Raw genomic sequence first — 18,894 nt, 5'->3', positions numbered from 1 at the left:
AACCGCTGCTCGGGGACCGGCTGGGCATCGGTCAGCGGGGGGTGAGCGCTGGTATTGTGCATCACTTGGTCTGTTGTTTTTTTTTTTTTTCCCCCCATTTGGATTTTATTCTCTCTCCCTCCTTCTCATTACAATTATTGTTGTTGTTATTAAAATAATATTACAAGTTGTTCTTATCTCAACCTCAACCCACAAGTTTTGCCTTTTTCCCAGATCTCCTCCCCATCCCTCTGTGGGGAGCAGTGACCAAGTGGCTGCGTGGCACTTAGTTACCAGCTGCGTTAAACCACAACAGCTCCTCAAACATATTCTTAACTGGCAAGTTTAACAGTGAGAATGTTTTAACACAGTAACCATCCTACAGGACACTTTTTTTTTTTTTTCTGTTTTCTGTGGGATGGTTCTTTCCAATTCCTTCAAAACAGTCTATCATATTAAGTTTTAAATTAATGACCACCTTAAAAAGGAAGGGCTGTAAGATTTTGATTATTTATGAAATAAAGGCAATATTTATGTGTGCCTATTTAATTGCTAGCTCATCTCCTGCATACATATCTTGTCCATCGGATCAATTTTCTGGAGCACATAACCATAGGTGTTAATTACACTGTTCTTTGTAATGCTCATTTTTTCTATTGAACAATAATTTTTGCTTTACTGACAGCTGTCAGGTTATCCCCTTAAAATCTCCAGAGGAAGCATACAAAATGCACACTTCATCATGTGATATGCTGGTTAATGTAATATTGAGCATATTGATGCTCATCCAAAACATGTGAGTAAATTTCACTTGTGAAATTCCATTACTTTTGTGGAAGAAACTTGGATATTCCAAGTTAAATTAGAAATCTGCTCCCATTTTAATCTGCTCCGTTAAAAGATTATTATTTTTAATCAGCTGTGCATTGTGTTTGTAAGTGGATAAGCAATTCTATTTCCTGAAATCTTTACTATGCAGTTTTAATTCTATGCAAGTTCCTGATGAATTGATTAGCCCAATAATACCTATGTGAGGCATAACAATTCTCTATAATGACAGCAGAGCTATATGTCGCTCTGAGTCACTGGTATTTAACTACTCCCAAAGTGAGTACCAATGGCTTTTCTGGAGCTCTTCCAGTACTCAAAAAGCAATCTAACTTTATTATCATTAAAAGCAACAGCATTATATTTCTTCTACTTGTCTCATTTTTGTGAAAATTCAACTTTTTTTTTTTATTTTCCTGGTGATTTAGTTTTTATCGGTGTCGAATCTCAAATGTCTCATGAAAAGGATTCATCAGAGATAAATGCAAGTGCAGAAACCTGAAGTTTGAGTCTAAATTCCAAACCTTCTTCACAGTACTGCCTCTATGCATTGACTAAATATGTAATGTTTGCAGTGGACCGCCCAATAAGTAACTGCTAGTTTAACCTTGATTATCTATTCTTTTTAATATCCTGTAAGCAAGCTTTGAACAGTTTCAGCTAAAGAACCGTGGCACAAAAAATTCTGCAAAAAAATCCTAAAGTTTACAGCAAGACACAGAAGAACTAACCATATTCTGATATGGATCACTTGTCAAGTATAAGTGCTTTTAACATTCTTACTTCAAGTTGCTTAGCAATGAAAATGCAGCTACAGAGCACATCCTTTTGTTGGTTTACATTTTGTAGTTGTGAAACAGTGATTGCCACATGGAAAATCACTAAAAATAGCACCAGGCATCAAGCTGGTGGCTCAAACAAGATTTAAGAACTAATAAAAGTAGAACAGTTTCATTACCTGAGTTCTGATGAATAGGGTACAAACAAGGCATCATTAGAGAGCCTTTAACCATCCTCCGACAACACAGATTAATGCTCTGGAGGGAAGAGGGGCCCAGGAAAGCTGGCTAATACCTTCCAGGAAACCTACAAAGGAGCAGTGACCCAGTGGGAATTCATGTATACGGGCTTGGAACACTGACCATGAGATTAAATCATGAATAGCAGGTGGTTTTTCCAAGAGTCATTATTCAAGGAAGAAAGAAAGTTGTGGGTACAGGGGGTCTCACCCATACCTTCCCACTGTATGCCATTTGACTATAAGCCAACCACTTTATCCCCTAAGTGTGACAGCATAAGTGAGCCTTCCCCGAGCTCTCCCTGCTAGGCACGGCAGCTGCATGGTGATGACCTCCTCGGGAGCTGGGACACCCCTCAGGGTTGCTCCTCAAGGCAGAAAGACCTTTCTACCTACGACAGATCTTGGGAGGAGTCCAGTTCCAGCTTTCTCGAAATAGCAACTGGACCGCACACCAGTGATTGCCCCCTTCAGCTGGGACACCTGTCAAGGTTTGAGATTCCCTACCCGAGACCAAGAGATCCTTCCTTACCCAAGGTGGAGAGACCCCTTAATCTCAACAGATTCTTGGTGACCCATCACACACTGAATTAATACTAATGATTCCATTTAGTTAATTCCTTTACACATAAACCGTTGTTCAAGTACCAGACTAAGACTGGACCGAGCCACACCTAAGCTCCATCAGTTCAGGAAGCAAGGGGGTCCCCTCCCAACAGGAGCACCCCCATTGCCCTTTCGCACCTCCGCTCTCAGCGTGCATCATCCTAGCTTGATTCTAGTTCAGTATTTCTTTGTATGCTTCATCCATGTAGCCAGTGATAGAGTGAACCTTGCCATCAAACTTTGTTAAGCTGCACTTAAATTCATATTAAACCTACTTTTGCTAATACCTTTGACAGTGATTCTTTGAGAGTCCCTACATCACTCATCCACAACAGCTCTACGTCTGCCTTAAGCAGTGTCCATCGCTGTGAATTTTACTCATGGGAATAATTAGCAATGTTCACATATTGTTACTATGCCATTAAATAAAAAATGTTTTGTGTCTTTAACAGATTTCAAAATGCAAATTGTAGATGGAGAAAGCATCAAATCTTATGAAAATATGTATATATTTTCATACAGAACTTTCATACAGAACATACAGAAAAATTTCTAAGAGCACGGCGGCCCAGCAAGCCAAGAATCCTGCTCTCATGGTGGGGTTCCTTTGGGATGTACTAACTGCTTCCACCTATGACATTTCCTCTGTGATTCCTTTGCAGTAAGAAAATAAAAACTTTTATCTCAAAAAAAGAACAGAAGCGTAACTGCTGCTCAAACTGAAGACTAATGAGGGGAGATACAGAGATTTTTGGTGTTGGGAAACACACAGAGAGGTTAGAAAAAGTAGAGAGAGGAAAGTTATTTTTTCTCTTTTCTACTTACTTATTTTTATTTTATTTTTTCTGTTCTTTGATAACACTATACTTAAACCAAAATATGAAATGATGGAATTTTGCTACAGTTTTGTCAGACTTTTTAGATGCTTTCTCATAAAACCACCTGAGAGCATTTTCTGGGAATAAAAACAATTAAACTGCAGAATTTTTGCCCAGACTGAAACGTAATGGTGATATTTCTGTAGATCCTTCCAATAGAAGTCGATAGAGCATTAATACCTTAAACAAACCAATTGCAATGTACTTTTTGTAATCAAATGAACCTAACAGACTGGTTATTAAAATACAATTCAAAATTAAAATTCCCAGAAAGATGTAAAAGTATTTAATGTATAGCTTTAAACATCTAGCTAACCCCCCACAAACCCAAACCACATGCATCCTCCCCCTTCGAACCAAACAATGCCCAGCCTCCTGGAGAGAACAAACATCAAACAGCTACCCAGAGACTGAACTGGGACCTGCAGACCCCTTAGGAATTTGGAAATTCAAAGTAATTCTGCCTATCCTACAAAGAAATGCTATTCCGTAAAGCTACCATTACTATCATACGAAGAAACCATTGAAAGCAAAGGCTGCTGATCCAGTGGGATCCACCAGTACTAATTTTTTCAAGGAGATTTAAGTGTTAAACATTAAGCAGGTGCTATCAGAAGAGTCAGCTGCACTGTTGGGGTTCTGGGTCTCCATGAGCAATCGCTGTAGCTCCCCAGAATAAAACTGCCATGATAAAGAGCTGTGAAACAGTACCAGTTGCTTTGTGACAGCAGGATATTAATGGAAATTGTTCCAAAAAAAGAAAATGAAACAAGATTCTCTAATGCATTTGTGTTTCTGGCATGATCTCAGAGGAACTGAAGAACATGGAATCTTTCCAGCTGTCAACAATAAAAAGAAAAGAAAGAAAAAGAAAGATATTCACAAGAACTGGTCTGTGGTTGGAATAGTAGTGAAGACGTAAGTTTTGTAGCCATCTATACACTTCTGGATGATGATTTCCAGTGATCTGTATTATATAGCTTTTTTTTCTGTAAGTGATTTGGAAGAAATAGCTGTGCTACCTGTGTAGAGGGACTGGGCTTCAGTTGCTGACAGTACACTTTTTAAAAGTTCGGTTTCTAGCCAGTCTTGAGCCTTTCCCTCCCATTAGCTTTATTAAGTACAGTTCCTCACCAGCTTTTCTGCATTACCAGAACCCCCAGTTCTCAGCCTCTTCACATACATCAGTCTCCATAATCTCATCATGCTTTAAAGTCAGTATCAAAATCAGAAACTCAGTCTTGTAAATTCCTCCTTTTCTTCATGGTGGTCTGGTTGTCTCTCTGCCCTTTTCTCCAGCTGCACTGAGCACTCACAGTATAACTGAACCAGCCATACCATGTCTACTAAATTTATTGATTTTAGAATAAATAACTACGCTTTAACAGGTTTCTGCCTAGTGCCTGCTTCAGACCACAAGGAGACAAAGTATTCACAAATATCTAATTAAATTGTGCTACATTTTTAGCTGAAAATGATAACAGAGGAAGAGAGAAGAGATTTGGAAAATGCAGAAATAATAATTGTTTAATTTTTGAAATGATGAACCATTTCATTTGGAAGATTTTTAAGCAAATGCTTGCAACTTTCATTTTAAGGATTTGTGTCTGGTTTTTTTTTTTCTATCCACACCAAAAAAAAATTAAACAAGAAGGTTGAAACTTAAAACGAAAAAAACCCTACCGCATATTTTGTTCAAGATTTAGAGTAATTCATATTGCTCTTCCTAACCAAATTGCAAATTGAAAAAGTCCAAGTTTCTAAAAATGTCCAAGTTTCTTCTTTCATTCCACATAAGCTTCACCAAGTGCCTTTATTATTATTATTATTTTTTTGGCCTCCACATTACTGTTTTTTGCTTTTGTAGCAAGTTTTCAGCGACACTGGAAACGAAGGTGCCAGGAGCTGATGAAACTTGTATTGCAGAGTCTCTAAGGATTCACATGCCCTTCCAAACTACCCCAGTTCCAGTCCTCATTCTCAGCACTTGATAGAGTAATTCAGAGCCATCATTCACCACTGGAGCTCCAGCTCCCCAAACTCCCTTCTCTTGACTTTGTAAATTATGTTCTCAGAAATCTGGAGCTCGAAAACTTACAAAGATTTTACACCTTTTCATGTTTCCTAGTCCCTATAATGGACAGATTTGTGTCAAGTGAAACAATTATCCACCTGTTTGTGGGAATAAATATTAACAAAAATACTCAAACGCTGTGTTTTGTTAGGCAGAACTTTTCACACTTCATTACATAGCTGAGGAGTCAGCCTGGTGTTTGGTGTGCAAAATTCCCACTGATTCCAGCAGAAGTGAGTTGTAGAACTCAGAACAATTACCATGGCCTACACATTACAGATTTAATTAATTCAGTGTGCAGCATTAAAGTTCAGATTGCAAATCATGTGAACTTGCAGTTGTGACTTTCCATTTTATTATATACTAGTGTCCCGGTTTCAGCTGGGATAGAGTTCTTCCCAGTAGCTGGTACCATGCTGCATTCTGGATTGAGAATGAGAATTATGACAATAACATTCTGATGGTTTTAATTAGAGTAAGCACCACTTAGCATCAAGTCAGGGACTTATCATCTTGTCACCCTGCCCTGCCAGCGAGGAGGCGGGGGGGGGGGGGGGGGGGGCGGCGCACAAGAGGCTGGGAGGGGACACAGCAGGGATAGCTGACCCCGGCTGACCCAAGGGACATCCCAGACCACATGACATCATGCTCAGCGTCTAAACGAGAGGGAAAGCTTAGTAAAGCCGGCTGGGGGCTGCTGCTCAGGGGCTGGCTGGGCATCGCTCAGCAGGTGGTGAGCAATTGCATTGTGCACCACTTGCTTTGCATATTCCAATTCTTTTATTATGATGATGATCATTATTATTACCATTATTATTATTTTCTTCTTGCTCTGTCCTATTAAAGTCTCTTTATCTTTCTCACTTTTACCACACCGATTCTGTCCCCCTCCCGGGGTGGGGGCCGCGAGTGAGTGGCTGTGTGGTGCTTAGTTGCTGACTGTGGTTAAACTACAAAACCCAACAACCAGCTCGCAGGTTTGGAGATTCAAGACCAAGAAGGAACTTTCAAAATAACAAGGTCATAAACCTTTTTCTTAGGGAGTATGAGACTCAGTACTGAGCACTGAACTTACCTGCTATTAAAAATGAACTTTTGGGGCGTGGTAGTTGGCAGTTCAGTCAACCAGTCTCTCTTTGGCAGGTTTTGAAAGATCTGGCAGCAAAGTAAGAGACCCCAGTTTTTAGGGGTTTCGTATATATAGGCTTCTATACCCACACATTGCTTTTCATCATTTATAAACAGTTGTTCTCCTTTTCTGGTGTTTTAGTTATTGTTCCTAAATTAACAAAGCATCAAGGACAAGGAGCCTTTTCAAAACAACAGAACTTCCATACTAAGTCACCAACTCTCTTTCCTTTTAATTTACTAGGTTTTTGTAAGAGCCAAGATAAGTACCAGATATCACTACAATCATAAAGATACTGTTACGTTTCTGCTTGTATGTATGCATTTAGTTATTTTTTTCACAAATCATTAGATCCGACCTGAATAAAAGGAAACAAAAGCTCCATTACTGAAAAATCACACTGTTACAGCCCTATGATATCCAACACAAATGCATTAAATAGAAGGGAACTATTGTAAAGGAGTGCCAAGTCAGGCAATACCTTGGTGGGGTGAGGCAGGGACCGAAGGACAGCTGAATGACAAATAGCACCCTAAGTAGATGAAAAAGGTCACTGCAATAAAAGCAACCTAGGGAACTGGGAGCAAGTGCAGCATCGCCACAGACTGGAAGAAAACACAGAAACCAAACAAATGATACAGAGTGAGATGAAATTCACATGTGAATGCCACAGATTGAGCTGTGGAAGCATTTGGGGAGCTGGCAAAATGGAACAGGATTCCCTTTATGCCTTGATGCCTAGTTATGTGAAAAACCAAGCATTTACTCAGGCAATTAACTTCCACAAATATTCGAAGCCTTCAGTTTTTTCTGTGCAAGAATCTGGCAGAAAAATAAATTGCGTATATTTGTAATGTAATAAAGGCGGCAATACTGTTTGGTTGATTAGCTTATGTGAGAAAAAATAACCCCTCATCTGTACTTGCAGTATGTAATTATTACAAACAACTTAGGAAACACAACCAACAAAGGAACTGGTCAGTTCAAACCTTGCACTCAAACTCCTTCTGTTCCTCAGTCCTTGGAGTGGCGTAGTGTCAGCTATACACAGGCAAGGTGTCAGGACAGACATGATGCAAGTAGAGAGCATCACCACAGGCAGAACGAAGCTGAAATGCCATGCTCAGCTCTGAATGCATCCCACAACATCAAAGCCTCTGAACATTTGCTCAGCCTCCCAGCGTAAACTCCATGGCATGCACCTCCATCATGCTCCTTCTACAGGAGTTTGTAAAACTGCATCAAAATAAAGCAGCTGTTTAGTGGAGAAACCACATGCTTTTATTACATTTGCACTGTAAAAGCAGCTGCACAGGGTTGCTAAAGTTGAAATCATAAGATAAAATCCTGGTCTACAAAAGCATGCATCAGCAAAACCCAGCAGAAGATCCAGTGATGCAAGCAAAGAAGTCCTCTTCACATAACTTAATGCTTTTCAGGAATTGGATTAGGAAGTAACAGGAAAGAATATTTTGCTTGGATGAGCTGTGTTTTCAGTGGAGGGTTTCATCAATAAAGCTGTATGTGCAAACACTTTTAGTGTACAGAATCCCATAGGGCAATAGGGCTGCTGCAGGTAAACAGAAAGGGAAAAATATTCAGAGTAAAATGACATAGTTCAGATTTCTTTCTGTTTCTGCTGAAGGGATAACAAAACACATGCATGGGAGAACTGTCAGGCAAAGAGTCAAGCATGAATGGGGTAAAAAAATAGCAGTGAGAATAATTAATATCCACTTAGCAGTTTCTCCAGCGATGTGGTGAGTTCTCCATCTCCTTTAGTTTTTAGAATAAGACTGGACACCTTCTAAAGGAAAAAAAGTCCTAATTTCTATTGATTGACTTATGCTTTATATGAAAATAAATTCAGTTTGTAGAGATGCTCATGTGATCAATAGATGAGATTTATTAACAGATTTGTTTGATAAGTTGCTAATATTTATAAACGTATTAGAAACAGGCTTTATGTAACCTTAACTTTATTCAGGTAATTATATAACCAGGAATAATAATTAAGCACTAGATAAATGCAGAATTTATCATTTAAATAAAGCAGAAGTGTATGGTTTTGTTTTATCAAAATCAGGAAATCTCTCAGACAAGATACTGACTCAGATGAAAAGTGTCTCCTTGCCTTCAAGTGTTTGCAACAACACTTACTTGGATTTAGAGAGAGAGAGAATGAAGACACTGAGCTTTTTGCTATTACAAAACCAACCAACCAAACAACCCAGAGAATTTCCTGTGTACAAATACTGCAAAGATATCTGAAAAAAACCCCAAATGCTAAATATTAGGTTCTCTATTTTATAGTCCGTGAAGCACATATGGCTTACATACGCTTGATTCTTCACTACCAAATTGTGTTGGTGACAGTTAAAAACATGAAATGTTTTCTAAATGCTCCATACAAACAGCAGCAGAATTAACTATGGAAGTTGTTAGGACTATGTCATTGACAATGAAATAGGAGATGTGGTTCAGAAGATTAAAAACTTTTATCAAAAAATAGAATTAATAGAGAAATTCTGAGAAATTCTTTCCACACGTCATGACTTACAGCAGATAGCATTATCAAGAACAATTTTAGGCTTGCCTACACACAAAGAACAACTGGACTCAGCATATGAAAAAAAAAAGGTTTTCTGCTTACAGCTGTAAAGACCCCAGTGCCTTTCAGTTTTCAAGCAAGGTGTCAAGTCTAGGCACCCATTTTCTTGGCACAATGGCATAAAGCAACAGTAGCTAGTCTAAGCATCAAAAGCATGGCATTTATTGGTGATCTCCAGCTAGCTGCTAGGAGACAAGATAAGATCGGTAATGAGAAAAAACTACTAAGTTGTTTCCCAACTATGGGAGCCATCAGAAAACAGTAGAGTAACGTGCTGGAGAAATGGACCCTTTGAAAGTCAGTAATGCAGCTGCTTTGCTGTGCTGCTTTTATTGCTACAGAGCCTCTCTCTTCAACACATGTACAAGCTTTACACTAAAATTATGTGAAAACAGCTGTAGAAAAGTCTCCCCAGCTTTCAAAACCATGGTGAGCTTAAGAAAAATACAGAAGCAACAGAAATAGAAACTGTTCTCAATTCCATAGCTTTTTGTAATACATTATCATTTTTAATACCACAGAACCTTCTGTTTGAGGGTTTTTGTTACGATTATGAGTTCATAAAATTATAAATACAATGTTTCTGCAGTATCTTACTATCTAGAATCACGTCTTCTGGCTGAAATTCAGACATCTGCTGGCATTATCAACATAGGCTGCAGAGATCATCATCAGCAATAATATCAGTAATAGTTGCAGCAACATGGAGCTAATACTTAAGGAAAAGTACACCCTTCAGTTTCAATGGAAACACATAGCTCATGCTGTTCCCTCCATTTCTAACTTGGGTCCAAAGCTTTAAAATTAGACCTAGTGCTCAAGAGATGCAATAGAATTAGGATGTGACTGGCCATTAAGGATTTTAAGAATTTAAGTATTAAAACCAAATTGGAAACAAAACAAAACAAAACAAGCTCTTTGAAGCCCTCGCTGCTAAACACACACACTGTTTAAAACACTACGTGTAGAAAGAGACCATTGTTTAAAATCTCAACGTTAGGCCAGTCTTTGTATCATCAACACTAGAAACCAACAGGGTTTAGTTTCAATTCAATCTTATCTGCTGTAATAGAGGAATCTATATTGGCGATTGGACATCTGCTGAAGAGAAGTCTAAGAAATAATAGCACTGTTCATGCTCTTCAGCCACATTAAACAGTAAGGATAGAATTCTTCAAATTAACGTTGCTTTTGTCTGTTGCTGGGGCAGTGCATAACAGCCATGGGTGCCAAGATAGAAAATAATCTATAGCACTGAAATTGTCAACAACGACGACGACATGGACCCAGAAAGAAACACACATAATATACTTTTAATTTGGAAATAAAAATTAAAATGATCAATCTGCTACTCTTTCTGGCACTGTTGTAAAATGACATTAGAAAAAAAAAAAAAAAAGCTGTTTATGCTATTTCCCTTTGAATATATTGAATAGGAAGTGCTGTTCCTCACCATAATTGTACACACAGATGTAATACAGGGCCGCCTTTCAAAGGCGGATATTAGAAAGCATACAAAATAATGTAGAAAAATGAACCCTGGAACCTTAACTGCTTTTAACTGTTGCTGATTTAAGCACAACTTCATCTGAAAGAGCTTTCAGAAAGATGTGCTGCTTAAATCTTAACAAATGCATACAGCGGTTCGGGCAGAAAAGTAAAGGTAGAGAAGGCCAAAACTTTTCTTACTGATTACTGTTCCTCCCTGCATGATGTGCAGAGACCAAAACAAACAAAACCAAAAGTAAACAAACACCAGAGTAAAAGAGCATCCCCTCTCCCTGCCCCAATTATAATATTGGCAAGGTGAGGAAGATTTCAATTCCAATGAAACAGTTTAGAACAAGGACTTCCAAATGAAAAAATCTTTTTGTAAAATGATAAATAAATATTGATCAAGTATTCTATGCTCATTTTCTGTGCAAGTACACGGGCAAGACCTCTACTACCTGTAATAACAGTACATGAGCAAGACAAGCCTGATGCCACTGTACAGAGTGGATTGAAAAATAATGCCCATGGACTTAAGAGTCCACCACAGGAAAGTTGTTTTGGATCTGAGCAGAATTAAATCTCACTATCATAAGGGCCAATACTGGGAAACTACAAAACTTCTGAGAGTGTTGAGTTTGGAATGGAGTGACCTGTACCTTCCGCTGGGGCTGCACAAGGAGCTAACATAAACCTTCTCACCAAGTCCTGGCCAGCCTTGTGCCCCATGAAGAACCTGCAGGTCTCCCACACCTCTGAAAGCCACTCTCTGCTGAAGCCGTCACAGTGGGTAGTTTTAAGTATTTCCCAAGGATGCCGACTTTACAGCCTTTCTGAGCAAACCGTTCCAATACTTGATCTCCTTCATGGTAAAAAGAGTTTCTTCTCATGTTTAAACTGGTTTTTCTGTATTTCAACTTAAGCCCATTGCTTCTTGTTCTGTCAGCGGACACCACTGAGAAGAGCCTGTCTCCCTTGTCCTTACTCTTCCCCACTGGGCTAAGCTCCCCCTGAGCTTCAACTCCTTCAGGCTGAACAGCCCCAGCTCTCAGCCTCTCCCAGGACATTAGATGCTCCAAGCCCTTGACTGCCTTAGTGGCCTTTCCCTGGACATGCTCCAGTAAGTCCACGTCTCGTACTGGCGAGCCTAGCACTGGACCCAGCACCCCAAACGTATCTCACCAGTGCAGAGCAAAGGATGGTGCCCCTTCACCTGCACACAGCCCAGGGCTGCTGGCCGCCTTGTCCCCAGGGCACACTGCTGGGTCATGCCAGCCTGTGTCCCCAGGACCCCCAGGTTCGCTCCTGCATAGCTGCTGCCAGCTGGTCAGCTCCAGCAGGGACTGCTACGGGGTTAGTCCTCCCCTGGGGCAGGACTTTCCAGTCTCCCTTTGTTGAACTTCGTGAACTCCCATCAGAGTGTTTAATGCTCTGTATTGAGCCTGGTTAATTGGGGAACAGTTCCTCCAGCAACGGGGTATCATGCTGGGCCAGCTATGCATGCCTAGGTTTGTTATCTACAGTTTAAACCCATGTTTTTCTGGCAATAAGATGAAGGTGCTACCTACTGAGATATCCAAACTCTTTTATTTAGTCTCTTAAGTAAGCTGAAGTCAATCCTTTATGAGGAAGAAAAAAAAATAATAAATGCTATGGATTCTAGAATTCTGTTGCTGCTACTTCGTTTTCTATCAGTTGGCAGATACAGAAACTACTTTCTCCACTCAGTAGGGGGTGATACCTAACATCTGAAGGAGATGTAATTATTTTTCTATAGGATTGATTTATTTCTTAAAGGTTACTATCCTCTGTACAGGTTTGCATTTCAGACTAGAAACTGGAAATACCTGTTAGACTGTCACGGGTTATAAAACACACACTTCGAAGCACTCCCAGCAGAGGATCTAAAATAAGGCCTCCAGCTGCAGTGCATTAATGAAAATTCTCGCTTCTTTCAGAAAAAAATACATACTGGGTTAAACTGCAAGGCGCTGGTGGTAATTATACATTAATAATAATGAAATCCTATACACAAGTAGTATCTGTTGAACGCAGGAGATCCTTCTAGATATTTATCCTGAATATAATGAATATTTATATTTTACAAAATATTACTGCATAATTACTACCACAAACCAGGGTCATAAGCATAAGGAGTCTTATTCTTCATTTCAGCTCTCATGGACAACTTTGAACAACAACAACAATTACTCATTCAAGCCAACCTATTTCTCCACTCCTCTCCCCTCGCTGCCAACAACTGCTTGTGAAAAAAATCAAAGCAAACCCTGTCTTCTAAGCAGTGTCCAAACTACTCTGTGAGCAAATATTGTTACATTGAGCCAAATGCTTTGCATCACTGTCTCTGAGCCAAAAAGACACATCAACTCTGAAAATCTGGGCACGATCGCCCTTTCAGTTAAACTTCAGTAATTTCTTGGGAATCATGACAATATCTAATCCACAGATCAGAATTTTCCCAAAATCAAAATACTCCAAAAAATCATTCCGCATCTACTTTCTCATTGTTAGAATGGCTGAAGATGATGAATGTATCCAATTATGGATGCATTATATCACAAACTATTGTGTGAATACATATATCCTAGGGGGTTTACTGAAGTTGAAACCCAAAACCACAAACAGTTTTTCTGATGGGATTCCAAAATTTGGTTTAATAGGAATAAAACCTATATAAAAAAGCAAAGGCAAAGGTGCTGTCAACAAAGCCCCTTATCTTTTTTTCTATGCAAGACTGAAAAACAGCCTGTTACATTGTATCATGATTGAAGCATTAAAATGGCATTCCAACAAGATGAGTCACCTTATATTATCAGAAAGAAAATACATACAATGTATACAGGGAAAAGAAATAAACCCGTTCCTACTGTTAGCTGTTAAGAAACCACACCAGAAAATAGTGTCACAGGAACTGACCTTCTTTTAAAAGGGGGAAAAAAAATAATCCACTAACTTTTAATGGATAAAAGGTTTCATTTCCTTCTATAATATTTGTGGTTTTCAAAATACTATCAGCAGGTGCACCAGATTTCAAAAACCTCTTGTCCTTCATCACATATAATTGTGCTGCATATTATATTAAGAAATACAAGCAGAGGAATGTAAGTGATGGGAGTTCAATTAAAAACAGCATAATATCTGTTGCATAGAAAATGATTCTGCAACTGAAATCAGGTTCTAATGAGAGAAAAAAGGAATACATTTTCACATATTTTTAATTACATAGAATTTCCTCAAACATGATTTTTAATAATATATTCCATTAGGTTAACATCATATTTAAAGAAAGCGCATTTTCTGATTTCATTTTAAGTCTGATTTTGAGCAATTATTGTGTCATTGTTCTGCAGCAGAAAGGTTGAATTCATTTACTGTGTGGTTATGCTAGTTATGATTGATGTCGCTTCTCCAAATGATAAACCAATCACCCTGATGATGTAATGTCATTTTAAGAGTGCTATAATCACATTTCTCTCAAACTGGTAGCTCTGATGAGTTCTAACAAAGATTTATTGTAGATTAAAGGCCTTCATAAAATCAACAATAGATTGTTCATTTGTTGGAAGATTTGATTAGGTAATTTTTTTAGGCAAATGAGTTTTCCAGATATATCAAGAATGGCTATCGTGAAGGGCACAGGGCAGTACATGTGGATGACTATCACCTCATATCCAAGAAGACTCATCTTAAACTCGTTGAGGAGCTATCCTGTAATTGTAGAGGTTGAAGCAAGCATAAGTGTACAATCAGACAAACAAGAGGACACTTATATGTAATCAGTACAAGACTTGTGCAAATATTTCATTTTCACCATGTACTTTGAAAACTGATACAAATGTTTAAAGAACCACCTAGAAAGTGCTAGCGAGGATTCATCAACGATCAAAGATTATCTGGAATCTAAGCCTGCAGTCCAAGTATCTTCAAATCTTCCTTTATCACCCAACCCCAAATTTAAACAAAATATTTAAATTTATTTACTCTCTCCCAAATGTCCAGATGTATTTTACTAAGTTTCCATAGAAACTAAAATAGATTTTGGAAAAAAAATATTAAAATAATTAAAAAAAAAAAAAAACCCAAACCCAAAGCATAGTTTACCTTTCCATATCATGTGGATGGTCAAAGCTACTCTGAAAATCTTTCAAGAATAAGGATGAGCCACAAAAAAAGGGTGAGCTTTTCCAATTTATGTTTTATGTCACTATTTGTAGTATAGACTTATGAACACTCTAAAGGAAAAATTGTGAGAACTACAGGAAAAAAAAAAAGACATCACTAAAAAATGCTTATGAGTTTCCAGAGGCTGTATTAAGTCCAGAAGAGCTCATGCTATAGGACACTCTCAGTGACAATCAAACAATTATGCATATGTATATGGCAAAAAAAAAAAAAAAAAAAAAATCAAGAAAAGACACAGCTGCTTCTTATACCCTGAAAATTAGAAGTCATTAGATATTATATGCCTGTTTATTAAAGAAGGAAATGGAGTATTTGGTGTAAAAAATGTTGAAATACAGAATAAACAAATCAGCTATTTATAAACAAAGAAAAGCATATCTGAGCATGCCAAAAAGCTTCCTCAGGTCATAAGCATGTCAAAAAGGTTCCTTGGGTCAGTCCACAGTGACAGGTGTGAAAAACAAAGCTTTTAAGGAAACAGTGATAATTATTTTAAATGAAACACAAAAGTTCTATCAAATTTTGAGATGTTTTACTGCACCTTCCTTCATCTGGCTTCATAAGAAAAGCCATGCTGGTTCACTCAGCCTCCAACAGCGGCTATAAATACCAAGTACCAAGTATTCAAGTATCCTCCAAGTCTCTTTTTTTAGTTCACATTCCCTGACCTTGATTTTCTTCTACTTAGCAACCCTCTCCCATTGCATCTCTCTCCCATTTACTTTTCCCACTCCTCTTCAAACCCTTGTAAACTGTTTGATCTACCACATCCTTTAGAAAATGTTCTCTGTTTATTCCTCTCTTCAGCTGCCAATACTCACCTGCTCCTGAGTTCCGAGACGAAGCATGCACGCCCCAGCAACTCACTCCTGACTGGTAATGGTCCATCACTAACCAGTGAACCACAGCTGCTGCTTCCATTAATATCCCACCTTAACATTTCTCTGCATTGAATTTCCTCTGCCATTTTATTGCCCTGTTACTTGGACTCACAAGGTCCTTTTGTGATCCTCCACAGACTGATCTCATCCCTAGCACCCTGCCACCAGCTCCCTTTCTTACCTACCAGCTCACCATCTTCTCCAAAAATCTCCATGTTTCCTGAAAATGCACTGGGGAGCTCCAATTTCTGTTTACTGTCATTCAAATAACTACCCCCTTGCAGGGACCTTCTCTCTTACCGCATGTTTTAGTTTCCTTGACAGCACTTAGTGACGGATTTTGCTGAGACCCTTGAAAATACAAAGACCCTTCATCAACTACATCACCCTTATTCAGAAATGGCTGACCTCTTCAAGGAACTCTTTAAATGTTTCTAAGGCAGGACAACCCTTACAGAAGCTATAGCAACCCATCACAGATAGATTGTATCTGCTCCCTGCCTCTAGTTCTACCTTTTCTGCTGAGTTGCCCATTACAGATGTTGAGGTCTGCAGCTCCTCAGACACCCCTGAACCTGTTAAAAAAACTCCTCAAAACTGGTATAATAATTTTCCACCCGCAAACCTCAAGTAGCAAGGAAGCATGCTCAGTCCCTGAATTATTACTTCTTTGTGTAATTATATTTTAATATAGTAATGGACCATAGGGTTAGAGGATGATTTAGGATGGAAGGAACCCCAGGAGGTCCCTAGCCCAGCCTCCTGCCAAGCAAGGGCAGCTCCAAGGTCAGGCCAAGCAGCTCAGGGTTTTAACCAACCTGTTCTTGAAAAGCTCCAAGGTCAGAGACTGCACAGGCTCCCTGGGCAACCTGTTTCAATCCAATGCTTAGGGAAAAAGTTTTCCTTTATATCCACTCTGAGTGTTATGTTTCAGCTTCTGCTCGCTGTCTGACCCCCCCACACACACACCACCAGGCACTGTTTAAAGGGCACCGTTCCAGTGTACCGTACGCACGCACCAAGGCCAAAAGTTCCACACCACATAGCATCTCCAGTACTGTCCAGATGCGTAATGTTACAGGAGTGACCCTGAGCAGATCAGAAACTGCATATACAATACAAACTTGTAGTGTTTCGTTAAATAGACAAGAATTGCACAACAGATATCGATGTTAAAAAAAAAAAAAAAGGCAAAAAGTAAGGAGCTGTAATAACTTTCTTTTGTTTTGCCCGTATTTCTAAAAAGGCATTGCATCTTCATTCCTCAATTTTTGGCTGTCATAATGAAAAGTCAGCATCTGATAATTAAAAATTAAAAAAAAATAGAAAAGAAAGAACACCCTAAGCACTACAGATTATATGACTGATAGCAAAGCTGCAAATGTTTTAAAACACTGGCCTGAAAGACAAGAATTAATTTGCTGAGAAATAGAAGTATCTTAGTTAAATGTGACATTGGGAGTAGAGAATCAGACAGATTATGAAACAAGAACAGACACAGAATGGCAGAAGCAACACACGTTTTTAGATACAGAACCTCATCTCTTATATGACACATTAGTGGACTAGCCTATGCAGAACCATTGTGCGTGCACCTCTCTTAAAAGGTGCATCAAGAAGCAGAAAACCTACTTTGAAAAATAAGTCCCTCTGATGACAAGAATTCAATAATATTTTTACATTGCTAAAACCACCCCTAAAACCAAAAAGCTCTCTTATAGTGAAACAAAGGAAAAACATATATGATGTATGGTGTTTCCAAAAAATGTTCTGTGAGACATAACAGCAAGGTTTTTTGTTTGCCCTGTTCCCGTCAATGCTCTCAATTTTGTGGTGATGGAAGAACACATTTGCAAAAAAAAAAAAAAAAAAAAATTCATAAGACTGGCACAAACATGTCACAAACAAACTCCGTATGTTTGCAATTTTCTTACCACTGCTGGAAGCCTGCTGTGGCCCTGAACACGCTCTTAGCAGATATGAATTAGGAGAGAACTCCTCATCAGGATTGGTGTCCATGATTTGATGGGACGTATTGCTGTCTAGCAATGGCATCTGGCAGCTAACTGGTGGAGGATTATGAGAACTGGGCAGCTGAGCAGATGGGAGAAGACTAGACGAGGATGTAGGTGGAATGGGACGACCTGGGAAAGAGGACACAGGGATCAAAGATCAGCAATGAATGTAATGAAAAACCCCAAACAGCCAAGTAATTGCACTGTAACCACCCATCGTTACGTAGGATAAGTGCTGCGTGGAGCCACAAAATCTCTCCACCGGTATGAACCTGTCCCTTTGTATCATATTCAAGGCATTGCGAGCAGCTATGGTATGAACTCGTTCCAAAAATCCCTCCACAGCATCAGCTTGTACCTCCCCTGGTGAAGAGGCGCTGGGTGCCAGAGCGTGCCTGCGCACCCACGGGCAGCGCGGGCACCCACACGCACAGCCAGCGCTGGAAGGCCCAGAGCTGCACACCCAGTTGCTGCAAAATGCAAGCGCATCAGCTATGGATTTTACTGGCAGGATTTTCACAGAAATAGGGGTTTTGGGGGCTAAATAAGACCAGGGAAAAAGGGGAGTATAATGAGTTGATTCCTGGAATTACAACACACACATGTCTGTAATCATCTCTTAAAATAATGGTAGTGTTCAAATTTTATTTTATAAATTTTTTTTAAACCAGTGAAATTGTTCCAGTACAGGAGTGTATCAGAGGCACAGAACACAAACCATATGAAGGCTACCTCCAAGCTAAGTTCTTCCTGTGTTGTAGTTCTTTCCAAAGCCCACCAATTTGACACATAAGAGACCAGAGAAGTGAAATGGAATTATTCAATTTGTAGAGACGAGCTAAGCTGGAATCTGGTCTGAAAACTCTAAACTTTCCTGACCTTTCACTCCCATTTCTTTCTGCACTGGTACTGTAAGGGCAGAATTTCCTGCCTAGCTTACCAGACAGATTAATTTCAACTCTGACACCCAATCTTTATTGCGTATAACATACCTCAGCCCACTGCAACAACTTATTTCTGGTCAACTAAACTAGTGGCATCAAGCCAAGAAAAATAAAATGTTGATACTTATTTATTCTTTGATTTTGTGAACCTTCCTCTCATAACTTGATATCAATCCATTCCATCAAATGCACACAGATGAAGACAGGTTTGCGGTTTGGGGGTTTCTGGGTTATTTT

At 39.1% G+C, this 18,894-nt stretch overlaps 1 protein-coding gene across 3 annotated transcripts in view; it reads right to left on the bottom strand.

The window, feature by feature from the left end:
* TENM2 (teneurin transmembrane protein 2) overlaps positions 1 to 18,894 on the bottom strand; it is a 698,113-nt gene that overhangs the window by 222,374 nt on the left and 456,845 nt on the right. For all 3 annotated transcript variants that reach the window (XM_037398907.1, XM_037398909.1, XM_037398910.1), the window contains exon 6: positions 17,633 to 17,842. In XM_037398907.1, coding sequence (XP_037254804.1) covers positions 17,633 to 17,842 — 210 coding nt within the window. The remainder of the gene's footprint in view (positions 1 to 17,632; positions 17,843 to 18,894) is intronic.

Source organism: Falco rusticolus, chromosome 8 (assembly GCF_015220075.1).
Source record: "Falco rusticolus isolate bFalRus1 chromosome 8, bFalRus1.pri, whole genome shotgun sequence".
Classification (NCBI taxonomy): domain Eukaryota; kingdom Metazoa; phylum Chordata; class Aves; order Falconiformes; family Falconidae; genus Falco; species Falco rusticolus.
This window is presented reverse-complemented; position numbering and strand designations above follow the sequence as displayed.